General features: G+C 40.0%; 1 protein-coding gene across 1 annotated transcript; it reads right to left on the bottom strand.

Annotated features, from left to right (window-relative positions):
• Nucleotides 1-10,513: 10,513 nt before the first annotated feature.
• LOC113893566 (olfactory receptor 8S1-like) lies at nucleotides 10,514-11,446 on the bottom strand. The gene has a single exon (XM_027543487.1). The coding sequence runs from the start codon at nucleotides 11,444-11,446 to the stop codon at nucleotides 10,514-10,516; it is 933 nt and encodes a 310-aa protein (XP_027399288.1).
• Nucleotides 11,447-16,429: the final 4,983 nt, after the last annotated feature.

The raw sequence follows: 16,429 nt of genomic DNA, 5'->3' as shown, positions 1-16,429 counted from the left end.
GGTTGAGGTGCCCAGTATGTAGTTTGAATCACTCACTCACTAGGAAGGATCTCTGAGTCCATGAAGTCCTCCTCATTTCTGTGTCCCCTCTTAGGAGTGTGGGTTTCCATCTGACTGCTTCTGTTTCTTTCCTACCTAACTCTTACAAGCTTGGTTGTGTAATAGCCTTTCTGCCAGTCTTGAGATTGTTTTCAGTGAGAATTGCTCCATATGTAGGTCTATTTTTGATGTGTTCCAGGGGTGCAGTGAGCTTGTGTTGTCCTACTCTGCTACCTTGGTTTCTTCTCTCTCAGTACCTTTATATTTTGATAGAAACTGTTTTTGTTTTCCCAATCTTTCATGAGATACTGCACAATCTCATCACCTCCCCACTAGTATGCCTGACCCAAACTCCTCTATAGCATTTTTAGGTTCTCACTGTCAGCCAAGATTTTTGGAAGGCCAGTGAGGGGAAGAGTTCTAAGAGCAAGAGGTCCCATGACTATATGTCTGGAGGCTGATCTGGCACTTTATTTTTTCATTCATGGACCATAATTAAGAGAAATAAAGTTTCAGTTGTTTTAAGTGTCTTTCCATGAATGTTAACATGTAATTGAAAGCAGTTATTGGGTTGGGAGGCATTATTCTCCATTTAGTAAGCAAATTTTAAGAATTGCAAAGTGTAATTGGAAGAAATGTCATCATTATTAAAATCTTGTTAATTGTTAACACCTGCACTGATTTACCAGACCACCTGACCTGCCTCTTGAGAAATCTGTATGCAGGTCAGGAAGCAACAGTTAGAACTGGACATGGAAAAACAGACTAGTTCCAAATCGGGAAAGGAGTACGTCAAGGGTGTATATTGTCACCCTACTTATTTAACTTATATGCAGAGAACATCAGGAGAAAAGCTGGGCTGGATGAATAACAAGCTGGAATCAAGACTTCTGGGAGAAATATCAATAACCTCAGATATGCAGGTGACACCACCCTTATGGCAGAAAGTGAGGAGGAACTAAAAAGCCTCTTGATGAAAGTGAAAGAGGAGAGTGAAAAAGTTGGCTTATAAACAGTGCTGTGATGAACATTGGGGTACATGTGTCTCTTTCAATTCTGGTTTCCTCGGTGTGTATGCCCAGCAGTGGGATTGCTGGGTCATATAGCAGTTCTATTTCCAGTATTTAAAGGAATCTCCACACTGTTCTCCATAGTGGCTGTACTAGTTTGCATTCCCACCAACAGTGTAAGAGGGTTCCCTTTTCTCCACATCCTTTCCAGCATTTATTGCTTGTAGACTTTCAGATTGCAGCCATTCTGACTGGTGTAAAATGGTACCTCATTGTGGTTTTGATTTGCATTTCTCTGATAATGAGTGATGTTGAGCATCTTTTCATGTGTTTGTTAGCCATCTGTATGTCTTCTTTGGAGAAATGTCTATTTAGTTCTTTGGCCCATTTTTTGGTTGGGTCGTTTATTTTTCTGGAATTGAGCTGCAGGAGTTGCTTATATATTTTTGAGATTAGTTGTTTGTCCGTTGCTTCATTTGCTATTATTTTCTCCCATTCTGAAGGCTGTCTTTTCACCTTGCTTATAGTTTCTTTGTTGTACAAAGCTTTTAATTTTAATTAGGTCCCATTTGTTTATTTTTGCTTTTATTTCCAATATTCTGGGAGGTAGCACTGTTTATAATAGCCAGGACATGGAAGCAACCTAGATGTCCATCAGCAGATGAATGGATAAGAAAGCTGTGGTATATATACACAATGGAGTATTACTCAGCCATTAAAAAGAATACATTTGAATCAGTTGATGAGGTGGATGAAACTGGAGCCGATTATACAGAGTGAAGTAAGCCAGAAAGAAAAACACCAATACAGTATACTAACGCATATATATGGAATTTAGAAAGATGGTAACGATAACCCTGTATGCGAGACAGCAAAAGAGACATAGGTGTATAGAACAGTCTTTTGGACTCTGTGGGAGAGGGAGGGGGGATGATTTGGGAGAATGGCATTGAAACATGTATAGTATCATACAAGAAATGAATCGCCAATCCAGGTTCGATGCAGGATACAGGATGCTCAGGGCTGCTGCACTGGGATGACCCAGAGGGATGGTATGGGGAGAGAGGTGGGAGGGGGGTTCAGGATTGGGAACACATGTACAACCGTAGCGGATTCATGTTGATGTATGGCAAAACCAATACAGTATTGTAAAGTAATTAGCCTCTAATTAAAACAAATAAATTTAAATTAAAAAAAAAGAAAAAAAAGTTGGCTTAAAGCTCAGCATTCAGAAAACTAAGATCATGGCATCTGGTCCCATCACTTCATGGCAAATAGATGGGGAAACAGTGGAAACAGTGGCTGACTTTATTTTCTTGGGCTCCAAAATCACTGCAGATGGTGACTGCAGCCATGAAATTAAAAGATGCTTACTCCTTGGAAGGAAAGTTATGACCAACCTAGATAGCATATTCAAAAGCAGAGACATTACTTTGCCAGCAAAGGTCCATCTAGTCAAGGCTATGGTTTTTCCAGTAGTCATGTATGGATGTGAGAGTTGAACTATAAAGAAAGCTGAGCACCGAAGAATTGATGCTTTTGAACTGTGGTGTTGGAGAAGACTCTTGAGAATCCCTTGGACTGCAAGGAGATCCAACCAGTCCATCTTAAAAGAAATCAGTCCTGGGTGTTCATTGGTAGGACTGATTTTGTAGCTGAAACTCCAATACTTTGGCCACCTGATGTGAAGAGCTGACTCATTTGAAAAGACCCTGATGCTGGGAAAGATTGAGGGCAGGAGGAGGAGGGGACGATAGAGGATGAGATGGTTGGATGGCATCACTGACTCGACGGACATGAGTTTGGGTAAACTCTGGGAGTTGGTGATGGACAGGGAGGCCTGGTGTGCTGCGGTCTATGTGGTCGCAAGGAGTCGGACCAGACTGAGTGACGGAACTGAATTGAACTGAACTGCACTGATTTGTTGTTGTTGTTCAGTTGCTCACTCATGTCTTACTCTGCAACCCATGGACTGCAGCATGCCAGGCTTCCCTGTCCTTCATCACATCTCTGAGCTTGCTCAAACTCCATTTGAGTCAATGATGCTGTCCAACCATCTTGTCCTTTGTCGTCCCCTTCTACTCCTGCCTTCAATCTTTCCCAGGACCAGGGAGGGTCTTTTCTAATCAATCATTTCTTTGCATCAGGTGGCCAAAGTGTTGGAGCTCCAGCTTTAGCATCAGTCCTCGCAATGAATAATCAGGATTGATATCCTTTAGGATTGACTTGTTTGATCTCCTTGCGTCCAAGGGACTCTCAAGAGTCTTCTCCAACATCACAGTTCAAAAGCATCAATTCTTTAGTGCTCAGCCTTCTTTATGGTCCAACTCTCACATGCGTACATGACTATTGGAAAAAACATAGCTTTGACTAGACAGACCTTTGTTGGCAAAGTAATGTCTCTGCTTTTGAATATGCTGTCTAGTTTGGTCATAGCTTTTCTTCCAAGGAGCAAGTGTATTTAAATTTCATGGCTGCAGTCACCATCTGCAGTGATTTTGGAGCCTAAGAAAATAAAGTCTATCTTTGCATTCACTTTTTCCCCATCTATTTGCCATGAAGTGATGGGACTGGATGCCCTGATCTTTGTTTTTTCAATGTTGAGTTTTAAGCCAGCTTTTTCACACTCCTCTTTCACTTTCATCAAGAGTCTCTTTAGTTCCTCTTCACTTTCTGCCATAAGGGTGGTGTCATCTCATATCTGAGGTTATAGGTAGTTCTCCCGGCAATCTTGATTTCAGCTTGTGCTTCATCTAGCCCAGCATTTTGCAAGATGTACTCCACATATAAATTAAGTAAGCAGGGTGGCAATATACAGCTTTGGTGTACTCCTTTCCCAATTTGGAACCAGTCTGTTGTTCCATGGCTGGTTCTGTTGCTTCTTAACCTGTATACAGGTTTTTTAGGAGGAAGGTAAGGTGATCTGGTATTTCCATCTCTTTAAGAATTTTCCACAGTTTGTTGTGATCCACATAGTCAAAGGCTTTCATGTAGTCAGTGAAGGACAAGTAGATGTTTTTCTGGAATTCCCTAACTTTTTCTGTGATACAGTGGATGTTGGCAATTTGATCACTAGTTCCCCTGCCTTTTCTAAACCCAACTTGTACACCTGGAAGTTCTTGGTACACTTACTGTTGAAGCCCAGCTTGAAGGATTCTGAGCATTACCTTGCTAGCATATGAATGAGTGCAATTGTGTAGTAGCTTGAACATTCTTTGGCATTGCCCTTCTTTGGGACTGGAATGAAAACAGACCTTTTCCTGTCCTGTGGCCCCTGCTGAGTTTTCCAAATTTGCTGGCATATTGAGTGCAGCAAGTTCACAGCCTCATCTTTTAGGATTTGAAATAACTCAGCTGGAATTGCATCATCTCCACTAACTTTGTTTGTAGTAATGTTCCTTAAGGCCTTCTTGACTTCACACTCTAGAATGTCTGGCTGTAAGTGAGTGATCACACCATCGTGGTTATCCAGGTCAATAAGATCATTTTCGTATAGTTCTTCTGTGTATTATTGGCACTTCTTAACATCTTCTGCTTTTTTTAGGTCCATACCATTTGTATCCTTTATTGTGCCCATCTTTGCATGATATCCCTTTGTATCTCTGATTTTCTTGTAGAAATCTTAGTCTTTCTTATTCTATTATTTTCCTCTTTTTCTTTGCACTGTTCACTTAGGAAGTCTTTCTTATTCTCTCCTTGCTATTCTTTGGAACTCTGCATTCAGATGGGTATATCTTTCCTTTTCTTCTTTGCCTCTTGCTTCTGTCCTTTTCTCTGCTATTTATAAGGCCACCTCAGACAACCATTTTGTCTTGTTACATTTCTTTTTCTTGGGGATAGTTTGGTAACTGCCTCCTGTATAGTGTTATGAACCTCTGTCCCTAGTTTTTTAGGCACTCTATCAGATATAATCCCTTGAATCTATTTTTGACTTCCACTGTATAATCATGAGGGATTTGATTTAGTTCATACCTGAATGGCATAGTGGTTTTCCCTACTTTCTTCAATTTAGGTCTGAATTTTGCAGTAAGGCGTTCATGATGTGAGTCACAGTCAGCCTCTAGTCTTGTTTTTGGTGACTCTATAAAGTTTCCCCATCTTTGGTTGTAAAGAATATAATCAATCAGATTTTTGTATTGACCTTCTGTTGATGTTGTGTGTAGAGTTACCTCTTGTGTTGTTGGAAGAGCGTATAAGCCATGATCAATGTGTTCTCTAGGGAAGACTCTCTTAGCCTTTGCCCTCCTTAATTTTGTACTGCAAGGCCAAAGGTGCCTATTACCCAGTATATCCTGACTTCCTACTTTTGCTTTCCAGTCCCCTATGATGTAAAGGACATATTTTTTGTTTTATTTCTAGAATGTCTTATAGGTCTTCATAGAACCGTTCAACTTTATTTTCTTTGGTGTTAGTGTCTGGGGCATAAACTTGGATTGCTGTGATATTGAATGGTTTGCCTCCAAAAAGAGCCAAAATCATTCTGTCATTTTTGAGATTGTACTCAAGTACTGCATTTTGGACTGCTTTGTTTACTCTGAGGTCTACTCCATTTCTTCTAAGGGATTCTTGCCCACAGTAGTAGATATAAAGGTCATTTGAATTAAATTCTCCTATTCCTGTCCATTTTGTGTGATGTGCTTAGTTGCTCGGTTGTGACCCACCAGGCTTTTCTGTCCTTGGGAATTCTCCAAGCAAGAATACTGGAGTGGGTCTCCATGCCCTCCTCCAGGGGATCTTCCAAATCCAGGGATCAAATCCAGGTCTCCCAGATTGCAGGTAGATTCTTTACTGACTGAGCCACAGGGGCATCCCCAAACTACTAGAGTGGGTAGCCTATCTTTTTTCCAGGGGGTCTTCCCAACTCAGGAATAGAACTGGGGTCTCCTGCATTGCAGGCGGAGTCTTTGCCATCTGAGCTACCAGGGAAGCCCTTGTCCATTTCAGTTCACTGATTCCTAAAATGTCAATGTTCACTCTTGTCATCTCCTATTTGACCACTTCCAATTTACCTTGATTCACGGACCTAACATTCCAGATTCCTGTGCAATATTCTTCTTTACATCATTGGACTTGACTTTACCTGCAGACATACCTACAACTGGGGGTCATTTCCACTTTGGTTCAGCCTCTTCATTCCTCTGGTGCTATTTCTCTAATCTTCTCCAGTAGCATATTGGACACCTACTGACCTGGAGGGTTCAGCTTTCAGTGTCATATCTTTCTGCCTTTTCATACTGTTCATGGGATTCTCAAGGCAAGAATGCTGAAGTGGTTTGCCATTCCCTTCTCCAGTGGACCCCGTTTTATTAGAACTCTCCACCATGACCTGTCCGTCTTGGGTGGCCCTATATGGCATGGCTCATAGTTTCATTCAGTTACACAAAGCTGTGATCCATGTGACCAAACATATCTAACCTGTGGTGAATGGGAAGAGAAACTTGTATAAGGGAATGCATTGGCATATGCAAATTGAAGTAGAAGGGCACAATGTCAAGCACAGGAAGTGTGCAGGTACTTTGCCGTTGTGATGTCGTTGGTATATTAAAGAAATAAAATGAGACTTGTGTTAGGCACATACCATCTCAAGGCCAGAATCTTTATGGCATTATTATTATTTATTAATGGCTTTATTAAAGGACATATCTCCTTCACCAAGTAGGTAAATTGTGCCAAAAACCAGGCCCAGGTTATGAGTATGACAGAAACTGAATTACGAAGAAGGCTAAATTCATGCAACTCCTATGTTAAGTTCAGGGTCCCACTAGGAAAAGACTAGGACCACAACACTTGGGATGAGGATACCTGGGCAGATATGCTTGAGACAATGAATCCCTGAAGGGGACCACAGAACTAATCTACTAATGCTTGCTGGAAAAAACCAGTTTCTCTTTGCTCAGAGGCTGTAGTGGTTAGTTTTGTGTCAATTTAACTGGTATATGGATCCCAGCTGTTTAATCAAACATCAGTCTAGATGCTCCTGTGAAAGTATTTTTTAGATATGACATTTAAACTGTTGATTTTGACTAAAGCAGATTACCCTCCATAGTGTGGACAGGCCTCAAAAAACTGAAGACTGTAAGAGCAAAGACTGAGGTTTCCCAAAGAAGAAGGAATTCTCAGGACTGGAACATAGAAACCCTGTCTGAAATTCCAGCCTGCTGGCCTGCCCTGTGGATTTTGGCCTCAAAATTACAACATGAAGCCTTACCTGAATCGAATACGCCAGCTTGCTCTACAAATTTCAGATTTGTCAGGCCACACAAGTGTGTGAGTCAGTGCCTTAGAATTCACCATGTCTATGTCCGTCTCTCCTATTGGCTGTTTCTTTGGAGACCCATTGCTAATGCAGAGACCAAGCAAAGCTTTGCTTTGAGTAGATGCCTTGGAAGATGTTACCTGTCCTCTGCCACCTCCCCCATGGCTTTGAGACTTATAAATGGCTGGTTGCTCAGTTGTGTCCAACTCTTTGCAGTCCCCTGGACTGTGGCCTGCCAGGCTCCTCTGTCCACGGGATTCTCCAGACAAGAATACTGGAGTGAACTGCCATTCCCTTCTCCAGAGGGTTTTCCTGACCTAGGGATTGAACTCAGATCTCCTGCATTGCAAGCAGATTCTTTACCATCTGAGCTATGGGCAAGATCCTTGAGACTTATAGCTGGTGTTAATTCCCATCATGACTGGAGTGGGGGAGATACTGCCTTGATATGAAAGGAAGGGAATTATTCACTAAAGTATTTGCAGGACATGGGTGATATGGACCTGTAAGAAGTATGAGAACATTCATGAAACAAATGTTTTTGGTTGTTTAGTTTTCCTATTGATTTCAGTTTAAAATACATATGTAAAGTGATTAAGTGCAACCATTTGAAAGGGACAGCTTGGTGAATTTTGGTAAGTGTACACTTTGTAAACACTACAGAGACCAAGTCCAAAACCCTTCATCTGCCTGAAAAGATTCCTCTTGATACTTCCTGGTCAATCCATTCTCTATAGGAAACTGCTGTTCTGATTTCATCGTGAATGAATTTATGAAATTATTACTTTTCCTGACTATTTTAAAATGTAAGTTTTATTATTAGTCAGTATGGTAAAGCCAACAGAAAGGAGACAATTTTTTATTGAAAAGATAATTTATTACTTATAGGACTACACGGGGAGCCCTTGGACTGGTCAGGAGGCAGAGAGAGTGAGAGGAAAATGTAGGCAACAGGCTTTATTGTGTTTTCTGTAGGAAGAGATGAATGAGGCAGTGTAAGCAAGTTTAGAATGGAATAATTTGAATGATTTCAGTAGAATCTGGGTTTAAGGGGCTGTCTCTTGTTGTCTGGTACCTGGCCCTGAGGTGATTAGAGCATGTGGATAGTGGCCTGCAGGTGATTGCTGAATAAAGGAGGCAATTGAGGGTATGGGTTCTTGATTAATTAGATTACATCTGAAAAATGTGTTGATCAGATGAGTTGTTTGTTGTCCCTAGGACCTAGCTAGCCCTGGGTGGACAGTCTCTCCAGGGTCAGCAAGATTTGAAGATGTCAAAGTATCAGGAAAAATAAAATGTAATGTCCAGTTATAAGATGAGTAAGTTTTGGGAATCTAGATGTATGGCAAAACCAATACAATATTGTAAAGTGAAAAAATAAATAAATAAAATAGAAGACAGCATGGTGATTATAGTTAATAATACTATATTTTATACTTGGTTGCTAATAAAATGTATCTCAAATACTCTGACCTCAAAAAATGAATGATAAGGATGTGAATTGATGGAGATGGTAAACATTTTGCAACATGTAAGTGTATCAAATCAGCACATTGTACACATTTAACTTATACAAAATTATATGTCAATTATATCTCAGTAAAGCTGAGGAAAAGAAATTTAGAACATAGAAACACGATCAATTCACTGTCTTTAACCTCATATAAATAAACTCATAAATAAGTACCCATTGTATCTGGCTTCTGTTACATAGTGTCTGTGAGATTTATTCACTTACTGTTTGCAGTTTTAAAATTTTGCTGTATTATGTTTCATTGTATAAATATACTACATGTATGAATTTTTATCTGTTCTCCAGGTGATGGACATTTAGGTTTATTATACATTTTGGCTGTGATAATAAAGTGTTATGACTATTCTATTAATGTCCTTTCTGGATATGTTTACTCATTTCTCTTCATATTTACCTAAAAATATAATTAATGAATCTTAGAGTAGACATATAGTGTGCAATTAGTAAATACTGCCCAATATTTTTCTGAAGTGATTGAACCTATTTACCATTCCACTACCAATATATGTGAGTCTGATTGCTCCCTGCCTCATCAAGTCTTGAATACATCCAGTATTTTAATTTTAGGATTAGAATCATTCCATTTATATAAAGTTCAAGAACAGAATATACAAATAGCTCTACAGAAAACAGAAAGCTATGTTATAAAAAACATAATGCCTAGAGTAAAACCCAATATATGAAGACAACATATTCAATAGGAGGAAAAAGACGGAATCACTAATGGTTCTATGGAATCAAGTCTAGAACTATGGATTTCCAGATTGCTTGTAAATTCAATGTTTTTCTTTTGTTGATTGCATAAAACTGGAAGGGGAGAGTATATCTAAAAATACATCCTATATTAATTTAAGCATCTTTTATATCATTTAGTTAATTTTTTTACTGTATTCTTATTTGCTCTAAGTACTTATCAAGTTCAATCCTGAGGATTTTCTATTTATCTTCTAGTAGTAAATGTATCTTTTTCTGCCTGAAGCATATTTTTTGTTTACTTAACAGTGGCTGGTATATAGAAATAGTACTGATTGTATTAATATTAGTTTTTTGCCTATTAAATTCTTTAGAGTGCCAATAAGTTTATTGGAGGAGTTTTTAGGCTTTCCATAGAATTATGTCATCTTCAAATATTCATAGGTTTTACTTCTTCCTATGGGTATTTAAATATCGGATCTAATCTTCATATAAATACATTGTATAGAAATTGCATAATTCTGACAAGTAATATGAGCTATAATAACTTTTTTCTGGTTATTTCAAATGTCATTCTCCCAATCTGACATTTTATTTTGAAGCATTTATCAAATACAGGAAGAATGATTTGAATCTTTTTTTATGAAGCATTTTAAGTAGAAATTCTTGTGACTTCTGTGCCTTTTGAGAAATCAAATAATCTCTGTTTTTTTCTCCCTAATAATCATGTTGTATTATTGATGGGCTTTGTGTAAGTGTTTCTTCACATTGTGTCCCACTTCAGTACAGCATAGAATTTCCAAATAGGGTCTCAAAAGTGAGGGTTCCTTTGTAATCATTACCTGGGATGTTCAGGGAAGCTGTGGGTTCTTTCCTGAATCCTACTTGACTCTGTGTAGGGGGAGAGGTTGGAAATAAAACAGGAGGGAACATAAGAAGAAATTTAGTCTTTCCAGGTATGTTGGGTAAATGTGACTTAGTTCAACCTGTGCAATAGTGTAGATATTTCCCCAAAGTCCTTTTCACAGCTCCCTTTACCTCCTTGTTTTTGAAGCTGTAGATAAGGGGATTCAGCATGGGTGTGATCACACTGTATTGTAAGGAAGAGAGCAAATCCAGGAAGGAACCAGAGGAAGGCATGAGATAGCGAAGCATACCTGAGCCAAAGAACAGGATCACTGCGATGAGGTGGGAGGAGCAGGTGGAGAAGGCCTTGCTTCTGCCTGTGATGGAGCTGATGCTCAGGATAGTGGAGACAATGTGAGCATAGGAGAAGATTATTGGGAGGAAGGTTCCAAATCCATGGAGTAAGATTGAGCAGATCAAGATACTGATATTGATGGAGGTATCAGAGCAAGACAGAGGGAAGAGGGAGGGCAGCTCAGAGGTGTAGTGGTGGATGGTTTGGGCCTCACAGAAATCCAGGTTAACAGCCAAAAGCACAATGATGACTGCATCAAGAGAGGCCAGACCCCACGAGATCAACACAAGCCTCACACAGAGCTGGTTGCTCATCACCTGGCTATAGAGCAGCGGGTGGCAGACTGCGGCATAGCGGTCATAGGCCATGGCAGAGAGCAGACAGACTTCGGTTCCTGGAGTGATAAACACAAAGAAGACCTGAGCCAGACAGCCCTCTATGGAGATGGTCTTCTTCTCAGACAGCAGGTCCTTCAGGAGCAGAGTAACACAAGAGAAGCAGAGGTCTAGGAATGATAGATTACTCAAGAAGAAGTACATGGGTGTGTGGAGGTGGGAGTCAGCCCTGATCACCAGCAGCATCGTCAGGTTCCCCATCACGGTCAGGAGGTAAATCACCAGGAAGAGGACAAAGAGCAGAGCCTGGATGTGGGGGTCGTCTGACAGCCCAGTGAGGATAAACTCGGTGATGGTGCTGTGGTTCCTCAAGGCCATTTGTGGAGGCTGTTTCCTTGAAGGACAATAGAAGGAGAAATGAGATCACTTGTAATTGTCCCTTTCCTTTATGTCATCATCACTTTTCCTCACCATCCCTCCCTGCTCTCCCCGAATACTGTGTTACAACATCTCAAACTTGTCCTCACTGTGTGTCACTGTATCTTGATTTTTTTATTTTTGCTTTTGTGTCAAAGTCTTCACATACTTCAGAGAATCCTATTCTTTTTCCATAGGGTTTTAACTGAAAAAAATGATTGTATCTGGTTCATCTACTTATATCTAGTATTTCATTTCAGTTGAATTTTTTTATAGTTTAGAAATCCTTATAATCATTTAGTTTTGAGAACCATTATCTGCAGCAGTTGTTCTAAATCTTCTCTCCTTGTTCCCCAATCATTATTTCTTTGCTCATTGTCATCTCAGTTCAGTTCAGTTCAGTTCAGTTGCTCAGTCGTGTCCTACTCTTTGTGACCCCATGAATCGCAGCATGCCAGGCCTCCCTGTCCATCACCAACTCACGGAGTTCACTCAGACTCACATCCATCGAGTCAGTGATGCCATCCAGCCATCTCATCCTTTGTTGTCCCCTTCTCCTCCTGCCCCCAATAGCTCCCAGCATCAGAGTCTTTTCCAATGAGTCAACTCTTCACATGAGGTGGCCAAAGTACTGGAGTTTCAGCTTTAGCATCATTCCTTCCAAAGAACACCCAGGACTGATCTCCTTTAGAATGGACTGGTTGGATCTCCTTGCAGTCCAAGGGACTCTCAAGAGTCTTCTCCAACACCACAGTTCAAAAGCATCAATTCTTTGGTGCTCAGCTTTCTCCACAGTCCAACTCTCACATCCATACATGACCACAGGAAAAACCATAGCCTTGACTAGACGGACCTTTGTTGGCAAAGTAATGTCTCTGCTTTTTAATATGCTGTCTAGGTTGGTCATAACTTTCCTTCCAAGGAGTAAGCGTCTTTTAATTTCATGGCTGCAATCACCATCTGCAGTGATTTAGTAGCTTTTAAATTTAATAGGATATTAATTTTTAATGAGATTTTTATGTATAGGGTCTCTACTTAATCGCTTTCAATTTATTCTCACTGTGATTTTGTCATTTATTTTGGCAGTCACTCATGTCCATTTTATTCATGATGAAACTGATATTCATGAAGATTTTATAATGCCACGTTGAGAAACAGTATAAGAACCAGGAAATAAATTCATTTATTTTGGCTAAGTCAGATCTAATTTTAGTGCATAGCATTACAGACTGTTTTCCTACTCTTATAGATGGAGTTCATCTATGTTTTTCCTTAACTTTTCAAAGTTTTAAGTTACTTTTGATATCAGATTGGTTTGTATTTTCCTCTGTCTATGCTTATACTACTTTTCTCCACTTCAAATGTCCTCCTTTTAAATTTAGTTGATCTATGTTCTGATGGCCCTTCCAGCCTGAGCTTTTCTCTTGTAGCCGGTCTTGATTGCTCCCTACTGCTCTCTGTTCGAATACTAGGTTCCCTGTGTTATGTCAGAGTCTGAAATCTTTTCTCATTTGATGTTTAACACGCATGTCAGTTTTCCCCTCCAGACTGTGAACCCCTTGTGAACATGGATCCCATCATAATAGCAGCAATCATAAGCCACCAGTTCTTATACTTCATTTCCATTCTGTATTAGCTTCAGTTATGCCTTTTGTATGAGTCTAGAAACTTCTATATGGTATTTCATGGGTGCCTCAGACAAGACTCCCACACCTCCAACCATAATTTCCTTCCCTTTTTTTCCAAATGTCCAGATAGCACTAATGCCTGGCAGAAGTTCTGCTACTGAATTTCAAGGATGCTGTTATCAACATGGATCATGTTATCTCATGTCACTGCAAAATTCCTGATGATATATCACTCTTTAGAGGGCACAGACCTTTTGCAATAATGGAAGAAGCTCCTTCCAGTTTTGATATGGGTGATTATTTCTTTATTGCTCTTTTAGAGTTGGGTGAAATGTTACTACAGTTTTTTCTTAACCATAACTTTCATCCTCTTGCCCTTAGTCTCACTTAGTTGTTCATGAGGACCAGGATGGTGAGCAGTACATTTGGGAAGGGATGCTATACTCTGGATAATTTTGAATCCTAATTCATAGTTCTATGTACTAGGGCATGTCTCGAATATGAAGATTCCTGCCTGTCTTGGTCATTTTAGGCTGACTGACCAGTTTTCTTCTTTTGTTTAGCACTCTACCATCTAACTCAAGGTAACTTTCTGAATTCACAAAAATGTTAAAATTGCTTTTTTTTTTTTTTCACAGAGCACCTGTTTTTGGTCACTCTGTCCTTGTCAGCAATCTATGATCATAAACTGAATAATCAGGAGAAGCTTAAATTCTGATCACATTAACAAAGCTATTAGCTTAAGCCCATCTTAAATTAGTGAAAGTTATCTGGGGATCTGGACAAACAGTGCAGTGCTTACCTTTGTGTATCTGTGGAACCTGGATCCAGTATTAATGAAGCATTGGCAACTAAAGAATTTACTTTTGAGGATGCTGCATGGATAAATATGTAAATATTGTTGAAAGCAAAACTTTCTCATGAAACCTATTAAAGCAAATTAAAATAATGAATTGGACTTAGTTTTTTTTTTTTTTTTGCAAAGCTTAACTAATTTAAAGTACCTCAATTATTTGGATATTTTCAACCTATCCTGAAAATTGTGTTCATCATTCCACCTTTATTTAGGGAGGTCAGGGAGATCTGACCACAGTGTCCATGGCAGACTCAGGGCCTCACAGTAGGTAAGAATATGTCTGGAATCTCTTGTATTTAGTCAGTGTGGTATTTCTGGAGAACTCTTTTCTCTCTTCTCTTGTATCCATACTTACTGTGCATGAAGACATCAGCTACTGCATGATGTGATTTAGAGGGTATCACAGAGAAAGGAGGCGACCTAAATTCCCCATCCTAGACAACACCTTACACAGAGGTAGTCAGTTTCTTTAAACCCTGATAAAGTCTTTCCATTCAATTCTGGATCAAAGCATTCAGTTACACGTTTTCATTTACTTACCAAGTGGACAATACTGGCTTCACTTCATGCTGAACTGTGAGAGGCTGAATCTGATTTTTTACAAGAGTTAAAATATGAGAAAACTGTGGAAAGTGAAGGGTGGAGCAGTTGATCATGGTGAAGCGTAAACTTTGTGAAAAGAGAATTTCAGAGATGTTCTAGACAAGCCTTGCCCACAGTAGTTGTTTACAGACGTTTTTGGAATGAATTCATGCATTACTGGTGTGTGTGTATAGGGTCAGTCTGGACAGGTTGGCTCAAGGGACCTCAAAGCTTAGGGGAAAATTCAGACTTTATGTGCACGAGGGAGGTATTTGATCAGCAGAGAAAGATAGAAATGTTAGAATTAGTCAGAGACTGAAGACAACTTCATCCACTGGAGATTGTTCTCAGAACTATCTCCTCCTATGCTCCCTCACACTATTCACACTGTCTCCAAGGGAATCAGATCTGTTTAAGTAGCAGAAAATATTTCCTGCCATCACCCTAATGGAATTCTTGCCAATTAGGGGGGAATTAGTGGCCCTAGAAATCCAGTATCTATCTGTGACACCTCATTCCAGGCGTCAGCTTTCTGCAATGAGAGGATTTATGCCCAGGTTGTAAGATATACTGGCCCTCAGTGTTATGCATGGAGGGAAGAGAGACCTTTCTGATAAGCTGTGCAAGGCAGCAGAACAATTGGAACAATTGCACCTTTGGGAGAATAGTGATACCTGGGTACCCTCCAAGGAAGGTACCATTCCAAGCAGTGGGAAGTTACCATCTCTAGCTCAGCAGCCAGGGATGGGCATAGTAGGAACCTCAGACTTTTAAATGAATGGAATGTGTCATCAAGTGACTGGTTAGGAGTGGAGGAGAGGATCATCAGCAGATTAAAACTCATAGAGAACTTTCCAGGAATGAAAATATGGGACCATCAGGAAATGAAGGAGGATATTACTGGGGTTTTGGTATTTTGGGTGGGAATAGCTCCAGAGTTTTCTGTCTTTCCTTTCACAGGCTGACACATCTGTGGTAAAGTCTCTCCATAGGAGAACTGTCACAGGAGTTTGATACTTGATATACCAGATGGCCTTTTCTTTTTTCTTTTTGTTGCCAATGAATAATGGGCATTTGAGTAGTTCAACTTCTAATATTGGAAATATCACAGATTCTGGATTATTCTTCTGTATATCTTAAAGAAGTATCATTCTGCAATACTGGCCACTATATGAAAGGAGAAAAACAATCTCACTAAAGAAGCTCAAATTCTGTACAACTCACATACATTTCTTGAAAATCTTCTCTTATGACATCAAGTGCAGTAATGTGCCTTCTTTTCATTTATTTCCTTTGTGATTCTGAATGCTATTCTAAGGGCACCACTTAAAGAACTTTTATGGAACCAATCAGAAGGCCATCTGTGCTCATGCAGTCACAGAGGGGTTGGGTCAGGCACCCAGGGGAAGCTAGGCCACTGCCCTGTATTCTCTGAAGTCTCGGTCTGATGCCAAACTTTGGACTCACTAAGCTCACAGTTTTCAGTTAACCAGAAAGTCAACTTTATTAGGAGACACACAGGATGCTCTTCAGGGCCATGGTTGAAATTTCTCACAGAAGGCAATCATTGAAAGCCTGGACGAAGCTATTATTAGGTGTTAGTCACTAATCGTGTCTGGTTCTTTTGTGACCCCATGGACTGTAGCTCACCAGGCTCCTCTGTCCATGGGATTTTCCAGAGAAGAATACTGGAGAGGGTTGCCATTTCCTTCTCCAGGGCATCTTCCCAACCCAGGGATCAGACCTGGGTCTCTCATACTGTAGGCAGCTTCTTTACCACACGAGCCACCAAGGTTAGCTGGGACTGAAAAGGGGAGAATAAGAAATGGATTAAAATAACTAATCTTCTGGAAAAGGGACATTTTCCTAATTACCACA

Source organism: Bos indicus x Bos taurus, chromosome 5 (genome assembly GCF_003369695.1).
Source record: "Bos indicus x Bos taurus breed Angus x Brahman F1 hybrid chromosome 5, Bos_hybrid_MaternalHap_v2.0, whole genome shotgun sequence".
NCBI classification, from domain to species: Eukaryota; Metazoa; Chordata; class Mammalia; order Artiodactyla; family Bovidae; genus Bos; species Bos indicus x Bos taurus.
The sequence above is the reverse complement of the archived record's forward strand: the minus strand, read 5'-3'. Positions and strand labels throughout refer to the sequence as shown.